This window comes from Micrasema longulum, unplaced genomic scaffold (assembly GCF_059751315.1).
Source record: "Micrasema longulum isolate JH-2025_06_02 unplaced genomic scaffold, ASM5975131v1 h1tg002399l, whole genome shotgun sequence".
In the NCBI taxonomy this organism is placed as follows: Eukaryota; Metazoa; Arthropoda; class Insecta; order Trichoptera; family Brachycentridae; genus Micrasema; species Micrasema longulum.
Genome location: NW_028279548.1, coordinates 61632 through 78888, shown reverse-complemented (window position 1 = coordinate 78888; position 17257 = coordinate 61632). Strand labels below are relative to the sequence as shown.

General features: G+C 31.7%; 1 protein-coding gene across 1 annotated transcript; it reads right to left on the bottom strand.

The window, feature by feature from the left end:
- Nucleotides 1–10847: 10847 nt before the first annotated feature.
- LOC148272279 (uncharacterized) lies at nt 10848–11606 on the bottom strand. Its single transcript, XM_088240260.1, has 2 exons — nt 11548–11606; nt 10848–11463 (listed from the first exon to the last, which is right to left on the bottom strand). The coding sequence occupies exons 1-2, from the start codon at nt 11557–11559 to the stop codon at nt 10942–10944; spliced, it is 534 nt and encodes a 177-aa protein (XP_088096386.1). The 5' UTR covers nt 11560–11606; the 3' UTR covers nt 10848–10941.
- Nucleotides 11607–17257: the final 5651 nt, after the last annotated feature.

The following is a 17257-nucleotide window of genomic DNA, read 5'->3' as shown; positions in this document are numbered from 1 at the left end:
ACAAACAGATATAGTGCATAAACTCAGAACTAATAAAAGATTTCTACATAGTATACAAAGTTAGTAAAGAAAATATATTACAAATCAAATAAATACATACAATTTATACATATCAAAATGTTATTTTCATGTACTCAATAATCAAAGATTTTTAAAATAATTATTTTAAGAACATTAAGTTACTGTAAATTGGGCGAGATAAGGACAAAAATGCTTGAAGAGAGGATAAGGAGGGGAAGAGAGATGTACATATTTATTATTATAATGTCTACTAAGTTACATATATTAAAACATTTCTCCACAATATTTATATTAATTTTGAAAATATAATTTATTATTCTGAATCCATTTCATATATTTTTATCGGTATTCGTAGTATGTGATATTTCCATATTATATTGATTCGGGCTGTTATACTGTACACACAGTATCTTCTCTCAATTTCTCAATTATTTCCCTTCATTAACATTTCTCTAATCATGGTACGTCTCCATCGCAGGTTCTACTAAGTTAATGTTAATGGCTAGTGACATACTGGCTGTGCCGCCCAGGGCGAAGTGATTACCATAGGCGAGATGTTCCAATTAGTGCACATATCCTATGGAATATGCTATGGCATCAACTGCTCAGCCCCCATGGTAGGATGGTAGACATAAGGCGGGTTACTATGTGCCTTCTGCGTTGCTACTCAAATTCCGCTCAAGGCGACTAATTTTAAGGTTAATTGACATGTTTATATGTTATCTAGATACAGGTTGTAAGTTACCGAATATACTCAAATATTACAAAGCAAATTATATTACTTCAAAATGAAAGATTTTCATAGGAATAGAAAATTAAACGCGTGTAACCCCGAGTCGCATTTGACTCTCGAAAAAATAAGCTTTTAAATAATACACATATTATGGTACAAACATAATCGAATAGAATATAAATTTTATATTTGAAGCACTAACTTTACGTTTATTCATTATAATAAAATAAATAAAAACCAGTTTATTTTTAACTAATTATTATTATTTTCTACCGGTGGGTTTCAAAGCTATGCATGCTTGTTTATCAAAGAATGAATTCTATCAATTTTCGTTTTATCAACGTTTACATATTATGCTGCGTTTGGAGCTAACAAATCAAGTACTTTTATCTTATGAGGATAATTTGCTTAATGTGAGATGGATACGATCTTTAAAACTAGACAGGAGTTGATTTATTAGCTCTCATATTTAAACGTTGATAAAATAAAATAACTTAGAATTCATTAATTAAGTATACATTGATTAAGAAACTCGTATAACTTTGAAAACGGTCCGCAGAAAAAATAAAAATAAGTCGTTAAAATAAAGTTGTTTTTATTTTTTATAAATTAAATATAAGTTTGGGTTAGACTTGTTAAAACAGTAAACCTCCTGTATTTGACATGCACTTTTGCTCTTATTCCGAAACAAAACTCAACGAGATGAAAATACATTATACTGTCTTCACCTTCAAGTTATTCTCCGTACACGAGATTAGAATGTACTTTCTTTTTTTTTTTTTTGCACCACATTAGGGCCAGGAGGCCTAATTACAGTGGTGAATTACATCACAAAGCACCCAGGCTTGAGAAAAATCACATTTTTATTTTTTGTGTTCCCACCGGGAATCGAACCCGGAACCTTCCGTGCGTGAGTCAAGCGTCTTGACCACTACACCACGGAGGCCGCCGTCTATAACCACAGGCATCTTTATGTTGAACAATATTACTTTGGACATTGACATTTTTCACGTCTCTGAAGGAGTTTTTCGTTACAAGATTCTCTTACTTTTTTAACATATTATTCTCTGGATATTATGTATACTTATGTGTTTTTTTAAAATATATACATCTTCTTCTTTCAAGTCGGTCCCTCAATGCTGAGGATCGTGATTACCATGAACACTTCTAATTAGTCTGTCCCACTCCAGTCTGTCCTCAGCCCGACGTACTGACTCATCAAATTTTAGCCCCGTAGCTACCTTTATTTGGTCAGTCCATCTATATGGGATTCTACCCCGGCTTCTCCTACCTTCAACTCTGCCAGACATTATTGCCTTTTCTAGATTGTCTGGCTCACGTCTAGCAATATGTCCAAAGAAAGACAGTATCTTTCTCCAACACACCACTGATAGACGAGTTGTAATATGGAGCTCTTCCAGTATCGATGCATTCGTCCTTCTGGCTGTCCAAGGCACTCGCATCAGCCTTCTCCAACATAAATATACTTATTTTTATCTAATTATTTTAATTATTTCTATATGTATGAATTAGGATATTTCATTTTGTAATGTACATATATATGAATAAATATTTTATTTTTTTAAATAACACGAAAAACTGGAAAAAGTAATACGGAGATCCCCGATAAGAAAGCTCAATATTTTTTTTAAATTTTTTATTTGTTTATAGACTCTGCAAAGAAAAAAAATATATATATCGTATTCTCATCGCTACGGAGTTTGTAACTTTTTAGTTACACAGCGCGTGACATTACTAGTTCTCATCGGTGAGTTGTTATGACTGGTGGGTTGGCTTCCGGAAACGGAAATTGATTAAGAGGAACTTGGGATGTCATTTCAAGTAGTTCGTTTTTTTTGCACACATTTTAAAGAAACTTTGCCATACAATAAAATGCTCATATTTTTACTACGCATAAGAAAACGTTTTTATATCCAATTTCCCGTAGCGCTGAACTTCCTCATTATATGTATTCATCTAATATGTATATATATAACACGTAAATGTGTATATGTACATGCACATATATGCATGCAATGCATTACATTACCTAATGTCGTCGAGTGGTGTTTTTTATGTTGCTTTGACACGTGAATATTTTCAATCAATCAATCCATTCAATACCAAAAAATTAAAACAATAAAAATATCATCATTCCATGTCCGCTCCCTAGTTGGAACATATAATGTCCACGAAGATCCTCGAGGCATCTTTGTCAGTTGCCAGCTCCTGTGCATCCCCCTAGGTCAGGTGTGCGTCTTGTAGTTCTGACATGAACTGCCGATGAACAGTCGGCAGTGGACGTGCAGGACGTCGAGAACCTGATGCCTTGTAAAGTAGGCAAGCGTGATTAAAGCTCTCAGGAGGCACCCGCAATACATGGCCAAGCCAACCGTATCGCTTCCGATTAGTGACAGTTATCACCGGAGTTTGTTGCGTCAGTTCTCTTACTACTTCATTCCACTCAGAGTCAAACCACCGCACATCCGATATTCTTCTGAGACACCTATTCTTAAAACTCAGTATTTATCAGGTGCCACGATTCGCATCTTTCATACTCCTAAACACACTCCCAGTTCTTTTTGAAAGCTTCCATTTTCCATAACATATACTCTCAGGTATTTGAAACTCTTGGCGCTTTCGATGATTTGGTTATAATGAGTGCACTCAATTTTTTTTTTACAATCCGCCTGAAATGCGCCACCATGTGTATTTTTTTGTGTCGTAATGTCGACGTCACATTAAGCATAACTGTACTTCCTAAAATGGGTAAGTAAATCAATGATAATTCCACCCATCATTTCTGTTATCTAGTGTACGTACGTAATATTCATATGTGGGGTAATTTCCGATATGCAAGCATATTCATCAATGTCAAAAGCAGATAACTAAATTGTGTACCGCAAGAGATAGCAAGATTCTCTCAAAATAATTTGTTTGTAATACCATGTAGCATTATCAGTTGCTAATTAATAGGTCAAGCGAAGGTGTATATTTCAAATTATGTAATTTCCTGCCGGTAAAACAACTTTGTGACTACAAATTGATTGTAGATCACTTTGTTGATCCGGAATATGAAAAAAGAGTTTCCCACACTCACAACACTAGATTAAAAACTATGGGCTCCCTGATCGTTCCTCGAATTACAAATTACTTCGGAGAACGCATATTTAATTGCGTTATTTCAAAGTTGTTCAATTCATTTCAATTTTTAATTCAATTTATTTATTTTATAAACGTTTATGCACATTACAAAAAAGTTCAATACATACATAAAACGAAAAAATTAATACTAAAATTTAAATATACAAAAATGGTAAAATAAAAATACTCAGCAATTATAGAGAAAGAATGCTATCCTCTCTGAACTTTTTTTCACTAATATGAAAGATGTCGATATCCGAAGAGATACGGTTGAGTAAAGACATTGCTCTCAATAATCTGCCTCAAACCATCATTAACATCAGGATCGCTAATTGAAAAAAAAAACCGAAGAAATATCTTCTAAATACTCTATATTGCCTTTCAAACGATAATAAATAAATATTTATAATATAAATAAAATAATGTAAAAAAACCTGTCTAAAAAATTTGTCCTACCAAAAAATTTTTAGACTTAGTGGGTAACAAATTTTAATTTGTGTTTCAAAAATATCAAATAAACGCTGTTCAGTACTGAAGCTAAATAATAATTATAATCATCTGTTTTATATTTTTTAATATCTTTAAATTTTTATCATGTGTTTTGTATATTGATGTATCATCATATTTTTATTCTGGTGCCGACTCTGAAGTATTTGTGTTTAAAAAATATCAAATAAACGCTGTTCTGCGGTACTGAAGCTAAACAATAATTATAATTATCTGTTTTATCTTTTTTTATATCCATAATTTTTTATCATGTGTTTTGTATATTGATGTATCATAATATTTATATTCTGGTGCCAGCCCTGAAGTATGGGAGCGAAGTATGGAATTGAAAAAATTACGAAAGTAGGTTAAATGCTGTCGAAATGCGACCTCTTAGACGCATATGTGGTAAAACGATCAATAATAGGTGCACAAATGTCGAGATACGTACTAGTGCACGTAGTACATAGTATACGGTTCATGGTTGTAAGGCTGAGACAAGCATTATCGACAAAATCAAGATAGGGGTGCTGCGTTGATTTGGACATGTAGAGCGAATGGACAGCGAAAGAACGACTAAAACGATCTATAATGCTAATTTTGATGGATGCGGAAAACGAGGAAGACCGAGGAAGTCATGTCACGGTCAAATCTAACAAATACTTGAAGATGGACATGTCAAGAGTAGAAATAATTGGCGTACATGCATGAGAAGATGTACGATTGTAAAGGACTGCGAGGTCTGTATCAGAGATAGAGTGATACGGCGTTCTATCCTCTCTGCCTAACCCTACGTGGAAACAGCGTGATATATATATTTTTTTTTTGTATTATTTAATTTAGTACTCGATCTTATTTGGCATATTATTTATTACTTCTATTTCTTACTACAGTTTAAAGTGAGATTATAGAAACCATATCTCAATTATCATTTCAATTATGTTTTTATATATTAGATATTATTTTTCTATTGATTTCAATGATCCAAATTTTTATTTTATTTAATACTTCTATATTTTACTATTATACTTTTATTTTGTTGATTTCAATGATACTGTTATTTTGTATATTTGATTATGCTTGAATCTAAATTTGTATAATTTATAATTTACATCTTAATATTTATGTCTGATTATCTTTTTTAATTTGTATTGTCTTCTTTAGAATTTTATTATTTATTACTAATACCTTTTTTTCTGGATTGTTATTATATTGCATCACATGACATTTTATTTGAATCTAATTAATTTTACAATGTATTTTTTATTTTTTATTATTATGGCTTGACACGGGCACAGCCTAAAAAGCCTTAATAAGTTCACTTTCATTTAAACAAGTGTAATTTTAAATAAATAAATTTATAAATATATTGATTTGAGTAAAGAAGAATCCCGATTTAATACGGAATTTTCTAACTAGTTCGGACATGCAAATTAGTGATAGCGCTATAATTAAATTGTATTGTGTGTTTTAAGGAAATATATTTATTTTATATATTATGTATAAATTTAAATTTAAAAAAAAAAACTTAGTGCTATAAGCCTCTTTAGTTTGACCTTGTACACTGTATATGAAGACAGTAAAACAGCGTATCTTGCGTATCTTGATCTTACCATTCTGGGACCAGTCCAGGGACTATGAAATATTCTGGTGTAAAAACACCCTTTTAAATTAATAGTATATGTCAACTATGTCGGGAATCGAATCCGAGACCTCTTGTATTGTAGGCAAAAATGCTGACCATTACACCACGAGGCCGTCTAAACTGTCACTAGTTGCAAAATTATCTTGACCGTAAATTATAAGGTAAAGTGATGACGTAGATAAGAAATAACACATTGAAAAAAAACTGTCCTTTTTATTGTTGCTGAGGCTTAAAAATGTATTTTAACCCAATTTCATTTACAAATGTGTCATCGTGTAATGTTATTTAATTTAAATAAAACCATGTTATTTTTAGCAAATCGCGTAATACATCATTCATATTCATCGTTTGTAATTAAAAATATAATCGAGGACAAAACAGCTTCACAAAATATAACTTTTCTTTTAAAAGCCGTTATCAGTTTTGCGGCCATGTGATATTCGATTTTAACCACCAGAAGCAATAATTATAGTCATTTGTATTGTAGAGTTCATAGTTGGGACCAAAACGGAACTTAATTGCTGCTAAAACGGCATTTGGACTTAGGAAATAGAAAATTACAATCAAAACTCGTTTGCTCCTAAAATTAGCAATTAACCGACATCGACAGTTCTAAATCCTGCAAATACCAGGGATTTACGTACATACATACTATATGTACGTACAGTTGCGCATTTGAAATAAAATGATTTTGCATTCACTGACTTTCACTGTAGTCATCGAAGTCAGTGAATGCTGAAAAATATGAATAAAATAATTTAGGAGTGGGTGGGATCAACAATATCAAAGACGTAACTCAAGAAATTGATGACCCAGTATTTCAGTATATTCCTGCGTCTTGCCATCGAGCTCGTTCTGCAAGAGAGTATTTTTTTAATGCATTTTGATGCTTTACCTAATTGTAATAAACATTTTTTTGACTACTTTTGGGGTTTTTCTTCGCATCTCAAAGAATTATTGGTAGTTAATTCCCTTTAGTAGATAGGAAATAGCCAGAACTGAACGGGAACAAAATGGAAAAAATCGATCCAGGAGTTCAAGCATTTTATAAAAAAAATTCGTTTCAAAAAACTTTAAGTGAATTTTCAAATAAACTCTACAAATCCATGCCGAGATGAAGAAATAGTGAGATCAAAATTAAAGTTGGTCGAAAAAATCTAAAAAAACAGTATTTAACAAGTAATTTTTTTCAGATGCTTCTAGGTGTTGTATTTACTAAACAAATGTTTAAAAGTTTAAATATACATGTTTTTAAAACAAAATTATTATAGATTATTTTATTATGGTATAAGGCCTAAATAAAGTGGAAGAAACGTATAGGTATTTTTTTTGGATTTTAAATGTTTTTTTTCTCGCGTAGAAACACTCATAACTTTTTTTTAACCGTCAAACTTAGTGTTTCATTGGCGTAAAGTATACTCATATGTTGCCTGATTTCCATAGAATTAAAAAATATATTGGAATGCGCCGGAAAGAATCGGAAAAATAAGGAAATATCAAAATTGCCTTTTTTATGCGTTCGGCTTTTTATGATGCGGAGTCTGTTGGTAGTTGTCTTTTTGCATATATTTTTCACATAAATATTTACATGTGAATTGTGATTTGATTTCTCTTTTTTCAAATTGTTGAGAGCAACGCAATATTGGATATAATATGTAAGATGGAAATAGTGTAAGAATAAAGTGTCCATTTTTTTTCACGTTAGTGGTCTAAATGCTAAGAAACAACACCAATCCAACCATTACACCGACTCTAGATCCTATTTAGCCATCTAAAACTCTGATTCTCGTTAAAAATAAAAAGAACGGAACATGTCTGAACCTTCTTTAGACCACAATTAAAGAGGTTAGCTTATGGAAGGGGGCTCAAGCCATTTGGTTTATCTAAAATGGCGATCGGCCGCAAGAAAATGGAGGGAAAAAAGTTAACATGGCGTTATCAGCCGAGGCGGGGTTGCCAACTTTGCGACCTCTGCTGCCAATAACGGTATCGGCATCGTCGCTAATAAATTGCCGCCAAAAGGTATTATCCTCCCGCGCTTTTTGTTTTATCAACTGAAAGAATAGTCTTTTCAAGGGAGAAAATGGACGTTTGTTTATAAATCGAAGCAATAATTACGTGCTCAGAAAATTTTATTCACAATTTTCTCCCGACGTTGGATTAGATTATTTTGGTTCTAGTAGATTATGGCTATTTTTATGAGTATTTCGTAGAAAAATAGCTTTCATACTTCCATATCTTTGTAGATAATTGCTAAAATTATTTAAACAAAAATATCAGTTTAATCCTATAACGTCAAGAGCCCTTTTAATAACAATGACGCTTGTATATTAATGGCAGTTGTTTTGAGTGTGTAATAAAACTAAAAACCTGGAAATGTGTTTTCGGCTCGATAGCTACTCTCAGGTAGAAATCCGAAAAAGAGAATCGTTTGAAGATAAGTCAGCCTCTCGATATAACGATTAGCGTGTTTGCCTGCCAGCCTTTAGGTCCTAGTTTTGATTCCTGGCAGGGTCGACGTGGTATATTGTTTTTATATGTGATTCTGCACCAAACTGCAATATTTCACGGTTAATGGAATAGTACCTGAGGTGAATAACTGTTCACCGTGCATTCCATGTAACAAATATGATTGGGATACGCTGGGGTTGGTGTACTGATTCAGTGCCCTATTCACCATTTGGCACGGATAGGTAAATGATTAAAATAGATTTATTGAACAATTATAGACAAAAGCGTTTGTTTTTCAGAAACCAAGAAATTTTATTGAAATTTTTATCCAAATCGAAAATATTTTGAGTTTTTTCGATTGTTTGTAGTGAAGAAATGCATTTCACCCCTTATGGAGCCTCAAATATACATTCTATGTCAAGCGCATTGTTGGGCCGTATGGTACTTATTAAAACAGCCTCTATATCACATGTGGACATCTCCGGCCCGCATTTTATCCGCGCGATTTTTGATCGCAGAGATAAAAGACAAACGAAAAAATATTGATGGTTAAAAAAATTATTCTGGGTAACAAACTGTTAATAACGCGCCAGATTTGTCGGCTGCAAGTTCCTAAGCGTCCTCCCAAGTCAGAATGACAAGAACCCGATGCCTAGTAAAGTGGGCAAATAGTCACTTTTACCATGGAATAAAATTCAAAAGTTTACTTTTGAGATAAAAGAAGGCATTCAAAATAAATAATAAATGTAATAATCCTCTTTAATAAAGGTTTATTTATAACTTACTTACCTTTCGCACTTCTTAAGCCTTTTCTTATCCCCTTACAATACATTGCCTTATTTATTTCATCAGACCCTAATGAACCCGCATTGTCAATTTACTAATTCCTTAAGAGAGTTGAATCAACTTTTATTTCCGCCTTAATTAAGTTTTCCAAGAACACTTCTGTTATGATATGACATCTGAGCTAATTCTTATTCCTCGGAGGTTTTTCTTCCCGCTTTGTTTAGTACTAATAACAATTATACAATTTTATTTCCAGAAGAAATAAATACCTGAGAAACGAAAATATGATGATTTGAATACATAACTCGTCCTACTTTTGTATTTCTTTTTAATCTTTATCTTTTTAATAAATTTAAAAAATAGGTATTTTATTCTCATCTTTGTATTCTACATCAACAGAAGATTAAGAAATATGGGTCAAACAACTTATAAATTAAATATATGTATCATTATCAGAGCAAACATAAGAATATGTTTATATGTGCCCTATTTTAAGATCAAAAATAAAATAAATAAATTCTGTAATATCCGGACTGCGCAACACCTTAATATAAATTGTCAGCCAATTTTTATTAAATCGCATTTATTTATTGTTGACGTTATTATATATTATTAATGTCTTAATTTATTGCAACAGAGAGGGAAAACATTTTTGAGAGGGAAGTGTGAAAATCTAAGCATTAACAGAGCTTATGACCTGTCATTGGCTGGTTTAAGTGACCACTTTACGCACTGTACATTCACTATTCTGCCTGTGTTGAAACCTACTCTTCCATCTGTTGACTTTTTGTGGGGTGAAAGAGCTGAAACCTTTATCATGTAGGTGAGAGTCATTCGGCTGAACCTGAATTTGGTGGGGATAAGTCCGCTTCGCAGTTAAGTGGGTGGCCCATTCGCCTACCATACTTGAGGTCCCGGGTTCGATTCCTAAGAAGGTTGACATGAAACATTGATGTGAAAGGCGGTTATACACTTCAATATTTTATTTTCCCTGGACTGAAACGTACGACTGACCGTATCTCCATGCAACAGGTTATTAATTTGCGCTGCATTTCGTGTACGAATGCAGTGCCTCATGCAAATGAGCTTTAAAAAAACCATGATAAAAAAATAGAATCCATTTATGAATATTATTGATGTCTAGACCTGTCATTGGTTAATTAAAGTGGACACTTTTCTTACTGTATAAGAATCGCCAGTTGGCCTTTCATACTTTTTAAGTCTTCCGTCTATTGATGTTTAATTTGACTTTAAAACCATTTTTAGATGTCCATATGGAAAATACTCTGTAGAGTTTAGAATAATTAAAAATGCAATAAAATCTATTTTTGTTACAAAAACATTAGCTTTTCTCAGAATCTCCTGCCATTTGCCTAAAAATAATATTTTAACAAACTCACTTTTCAATAAAATGTTTCAAACCAATTATTATAAGTAGGAGAATAAATTTTCTTGGGCGTGATAGTTTTTGTTTAAAAACATTCGTTTCAATTACTTTTTATTAGAATAAGTACAAAACAATGAAAAAATCTTACCTTTTGATCTATTTGAACACCTGGGACCAAAATACGTATAACGCACTACAATTTGAAATCAATTTATTTTGACCACCTGGAAAAGATGAATTACATAATACTGTAATCATTATTGAATAAAAAAGTGGGATTTTAATCCTTTACACCGATCGCTTCATGAATTTCGAGTTGTACATCGATGACATTTCCTCGTCAAATCTGTCGAATGTTCCTTTGACCGCATCGCCAATTGAAATGACAGCTTCCTCCGCTTTGCTCTTGGGTTTAACTACTCCAATTTTCTCGCCTACGTACTCTCCTGCGTCCTTGAACGATTCTCCGACTGAATGAGCTGCATCCTTTATTTTCTGTCCAGCTTTTTTAGCGTGCCTCTCAATTGTCTCTAAGAATGTTTCTGCGTCATCTTTCTGCTCTTCGATGTTGTCTTCGATGTCTTCCGAAATATCTTCTACTTTTTCGATTCCTTTGTCGACAGTTTCCTTGACTTTCTTTGCTTGTTGCTTCAACTTGTCTGTGTGTTGTTCTATTCCTTTCTTTGCTTCGGAGAGAGCGTCGCTTATATCTTCTTCTAGATCCTCGATTTCTTTGTTAGCTTGTTCATTGTACGTATCGTCCGCATTGCAGATAACGGAAAGAGCTATCAGCACCACGATTGTTGTCGACTGAAAGATGCACGAAAAAGAACGTATTTTAATCCGGAATTAATTTAAAAGATGTTTTTTAGAACTCAAATAAAAAAAACATACCTTAAGAAACATTGTGGACTCACCAATTGGCACAAGTTATAGTGAGTAACTCTCTAAAGAATCTGATGTTTGTCGTTCGCATTAAGTTCTTTTATTAAAATCAATTGGTCGCGATCCCTCAAAATGTGCAGTACGATCAATTTTTTTTTAGGGCTTACTTACGTACAATATTATGTACCATTCAAATGCTAATGTAGAATCAATGAGAATGTTCAGTGGTTTAAAAAAAAAATGTTTGTTTATTGACTATTAGCCATTTAAAAAATATTTTTTATGTATTGTGTTATCGGCGCTATAAATTTTTAAAGTTTTGTAACTGTGGAGTTACTCCGCCTGCGACGTCACAAGTTCTGCTGATTTGTAAGTTGGCTTTCCGTAAACCAGAAATCCATCACTGGTCGATTCGATTGAACTTGTGACCTAGTTCAAAGTAGTTCATTATTATTAAAATCGTTTTGTATTTTCTTCATGCATTTTCGAAAAACTTTGCCGAACAATTAAATGCTCCAAAACCACGTGTAAGAAATCATTTTTATACCAATTTCCCGTAGCTCTGAACTTCCTCATTGAATTTGCAGTGTAGATGACGGCATTTTTTATTACTGTGTTTTTTTTAAAATTTCATTTACTTTACACAGCTTACCACCTTTTATTGGAGCACTCTTAAAAGTTAGGATTTATAGACCACCAGTGCTGCATTCAACGGGATTACAATTACAAAAAAGGGGGGATTTTATTTTTATGGAGACAAAAAACTATTTGAATGTTTACAAACAACATTCCGTTTTTATGAATCCCGATGAGATGTTTTCCTTTAATTCCTTATAATTTCTTAATATTTATTTAATTTTACTGGAAATTCGGTAATCCTAAAATAATATTACTGTAAAATCAAAAAAGTTTGACATTTACAAAAATAATTATGTATTTGATGTTTTGGGATTCAATCATAAACACCTAGGTACCTACTTACCAATGAAAAGTTTACACTATATTTAAACGTTTATCCAAACGGTTTTTACACACTTTCACGACGAAATACGGCTTTTTGGTTTCGAATTAAATGTCAAGCTTACGTCAAAATCTGGCTGGCGGTGAAAGAATAACTTAATACGCGTTGGGCATGACTGAGCGTTTAGGCATGAGTTTAAGTGTCATTATTTAAGAGGGCTCAGAGTGCGTCCATGTGTATTAATAGGTCGATGTTTTTATTAAGAACACCGAACCCGTTTTTTTGGTTACGCAAAAGCATTATGAAGTAAAGTTTTGTAAGTATACTGAATAATGTTGAATCTTAGGAGGAAATGTGTTCTTTTTTTTTTCCATAGAAACGTATTCCCGTAATTTCTCCCTGGATAATGGCACTAGAGTAGTGATTTTTGCGCAATAGATATTCAAATTTGGTGTGTCCGTATTGTTCTGTTTTTTTTCATAAATTGTTTATTATGGGAACTAAAACTAGAACCACCCAAAAACCTGTAAAAACGCCCAGTTTTATTTAGGGTCTTCGGGCGCACGTTATACAAATATGATGAATATTTTTTAAAAACGCAAATCGTACAGATACAGAAAAATTCATTCATATTCTCGGTCTAAAAAAATATCAAAATTGGTTTAGTTTTAAGGTGCAGAAAACGGGACAGCGAAAATACTATTTTGTTAATTTTAGTAAGGCACAGTATCGGAGAGGCATCTACAAGAAAGCGACAAAAAAACAATGTTCAAATATCTATTTTTCGAAATTTCACCCTCACCGCATATCCTCACAATTAATGAAATCCAAAACACAAAAATAATCATGTGTTTGTAGGTACATATTTTATTTTAATTAAATACAATACCCGATATCAAACTTTCAATTGTTTCCATTCAATTTATATAAGAGTATATTATACTCAAATCTAGCAACAGCGAAGCATTGTCGGGTTCAGCTCGTACTGTATAAAAGTTATGCTTATAAATCAAAACCATAGTAAATCATCGCAATTCTAAGGGCGGTTTGTTTTTTTAGATTAAAATATGAAAACTACGGTTTAAAGTATACATTTGAATATCCACTGGATCAGCCGAATGTTTAATGCCAATTACAATAAGATTTAACTGGATAATGTCACACGACTTGAGCTTCTCAGAATGAGTTTATCCGTGCCTACATGTTTACAACTGTCATATTAATATGGTGCGACGGTAGGTACCCCCAATTTATGGCTCCTTGCTGGCGGATATCACGTGTGCTGGGAAACTGGCGGATACAAACAAAAACATTAATTCCAAAAGGAAACGACGATGAACCAATCAAACTCTCGCTGTACTTTGAGCTGTTTCGAAACCCTTACTGTAAGAAACCGGGAAATAAAATAGTGATGCTCCTAACCGACAGAGCTAAAGGAATAATCGAATATTAAAGAACCGGTTGTAGAAATAATGACTGTTTTTCACGGCCCGGATTTTCGAAAAATGGAATCTCAATTTTAGATTCGCTAATAATGCTATCAATCGGTTTTTGTTATCATAATTCATCAGTCTCAAAACCATATTTATGTATCAACATAATCTGCATATTTATTTGTTTTTTTTATTTTTTTATATTTATTTGTCGATTTGTTACTTCATTTATTTGATTAGATTTTTTAAATACTCATTTACTTATTTATTTATTGGTTCATTTGTTTTATTATTGATTACTCTATGTATTTAATTGTTTGTTCATTCATTCATATTTACGCTTGTTTATAGATTCATTATTTATCAAGGCTTTTTAGTCTATAATAAAAATAAAATAAAAAAATACATTGAAATATAAATTAAATTGTACATACATGTGATGCAATAGAATAATAATCCAGAAAAATTAAGCATCAATAATAAATCATAAATCAGTAAGTGAATATGGAATTGTATTTTGATAAAGAGTGTGAATAAATAAATAAATAAATAAATGACATTCCAAAGAAGGTAACACAATAAGAAGTCAGATATAAATATTAACATATAAATTATACAAATTTAGTACTATACGTAATCAAAAACCTGTACAAAATAATAGAATCATTAATATCAATAGAAAATAATACAAAAAAAATAACTAATTATTTATTAATCTAAATTTAGATTTATTTTATTATTGTTATCAAAAACATTTTTCACTTTGTGGTATGACATTTTAAACTTATTTGTTTATAAATTTGTATAAACCACTTTAATTTATTAACAAATAAGTGTTAGATTTATTTATTTATGACAAAAAACATAGTTTTTAACTTTACATATAACATTAAATTACATATTTTATTTGTACGAAATATTCCCAATTGGCAAAAGTTCTGGTATGAGGGGATATGTATAATATATTATGACAATAGTTTCAATAAAAGGTCGATAAAATAACATAACATATCACTCGTCACACGGGCTTTTAAAACTGTTTTATTTAGGTGTTTTTTTAAGGATGTATATGTTTTGTATATTTGTAAGGTCATTAGAAAGTGAATTGTAGACATTTATTGTTGTATACACAAAACTGTTTCTTTTCTGTTAGTCCTAGGTTGTTTGCAAGGTAAATTATTTTACGCTCTTGTATTTATTTCATGTATATTGTAGTTGAAATTAAATTCAATATTTGTCTGTCTTTTATTATTTTTCTTCTGAAATATCATATTTACCTTTTCTGTGTAAATTGATTCATCTGAATCGAGCATTTTTGTTATTTTGTATAAATCTGTGGTTCTAGTATATTTATAAAAATTAAATGTTACTTCAAGTGATTTATAACAAGATTTACATCTGTTGATGGCCTAGTCGTACCAAAATTTAAAAATAAATATGGACAACATACGTTGGATTATATTGTTCCAAAAATATTTAATATGTTGCCGCTTGACATGAAAACGTGTCATAATAAAAAAAAAATGTTTTTATCGCGAAAATGGTTAGTAGACAAAACGTTCCTTTATTGATTTATTATTTATGTAAAACATTTTTTATCTCTCCTTGAATACATTATTGTTATTTTATTAGGTAAACATTATTTTGTTTCTTATTTATTTTATTGACATTTTTAGATCTTAATTTTAATAGGTACTTATATACGCCCAATGGGCATTTTTAAGGCCATATTTATACATGGAAAGTAATTATAAAAAAAGTAGAAAGACTCAATGGTATATGGTAGACTTTGTGGGAGAGAAAGCGGAAGAGAGGTGTTTATAATTGAATTTGATTCAGTAATCGCCTGAAAGAAGATCACTTTTTATTTATTTGGCGGCCTCCGTGGTGTAGTGGTCAAGACGCTTGACTCACAGACGGGAGGTTCCGGGTTCGATTCCCGGTGAGAACACAAAAATTAAATGTGATTTTTCTCAAGCCTGGGTGTTCTGTGATGTAATTCACCGCTGTAATTGGGCCTCCTGGCCTGTTGTGGTGCAAAAATAGAAAATAAAAATAATAAAATATAAAAAAATCAAGACTGGTATGTTTGTTGGCAGTCCTAAGAATTCTTGGCATAGGGGAATGAAAACCATAGTTAGTTCAATGGTTATCGGTATGAAAGAGTAAGTTTTGTCTGAGGTTTCTAGTTGCGATATTTAATTTTACTGAGCTCAGTAGTTCAGGCGCATCAAAGAGTGAGTTGAGAATTTTAAAAGATATATTAAAGGTAGTTTCTAACTCATTATACGTTTATTGGTCTCTGGATAAGCCCAACCTCCAGCCTATCTTTCTCAAAAATCGATGTTGAACTGATTCAACATTTTTGATGTGAACATCAAGATATATAGTAAGCAAATAAAAGTATTTAAGGAAAGCAGATTAGTGAATGTTCACTAGTCTCGAACGAAATACGATCAACTTTCTCCTATAGTACAAATAATAATTATGGTTATCACAAAATTAATTAATTATCTAACTAATTTCTAATACCACACAAGCGAAGCCGCGGGTAAAAGCTGGTAAGACTATAAATGCAAATTTCATCATAAAGAACCCTACATTATCATGGCAGACGAAAGGAAATAAAACCTTTGGATTTTATCTCCTAAGAAAAGAGAAAAATGTTAAAATCCTTTAATAACAACAGAGATGGAGAACATTTCAGAGAAGGGAATATAAAAGTATTTCTTAGATAAAGGAAAAGGGAATATAGAATAAGATATTTTAGACGTTGCTTGGGTGGTAATCTGAATCTTCTCTACCCCCTTAGAGAGTGATTAATTTTAAGTTTTTTTTTATTTTTATTTGCTCCATATAATGGCCACACTGACGATAAAACGTTAAACAAATACGATCACGTGCAACTAAATCTGAAACTTTTTATTTAAACCATTGTTGCGACCCAAAACACTTAATTATATATATATATATTTATATATATGTTTAGATAATTTATACAGCGCTATTTTTGTGAAAATTACCTCAAGGGCGCTGTAAAATAAATAAATATCCCAGCACGTCTTGCAGCTGCAGAGCGCATGGACAGTAAGAAATGTAGCCCCTATTTACAATTTTTATTTTTTTTATTTGCCAGTGAAGTTTAGAGTTTAAGTGATATTTTAAAAAACGAAATAAAAAGCAAATTTATAAAAATAGACGTTAGACAACAACAAGTCTTGCAGCTACTGAGCGCATAGACGGTTGAAATTCTAGACCCCATTTACTAAATTTAGATATTTGATAGTTGATAACATTTACATAATATGATAGTCTTGAAAAAAGT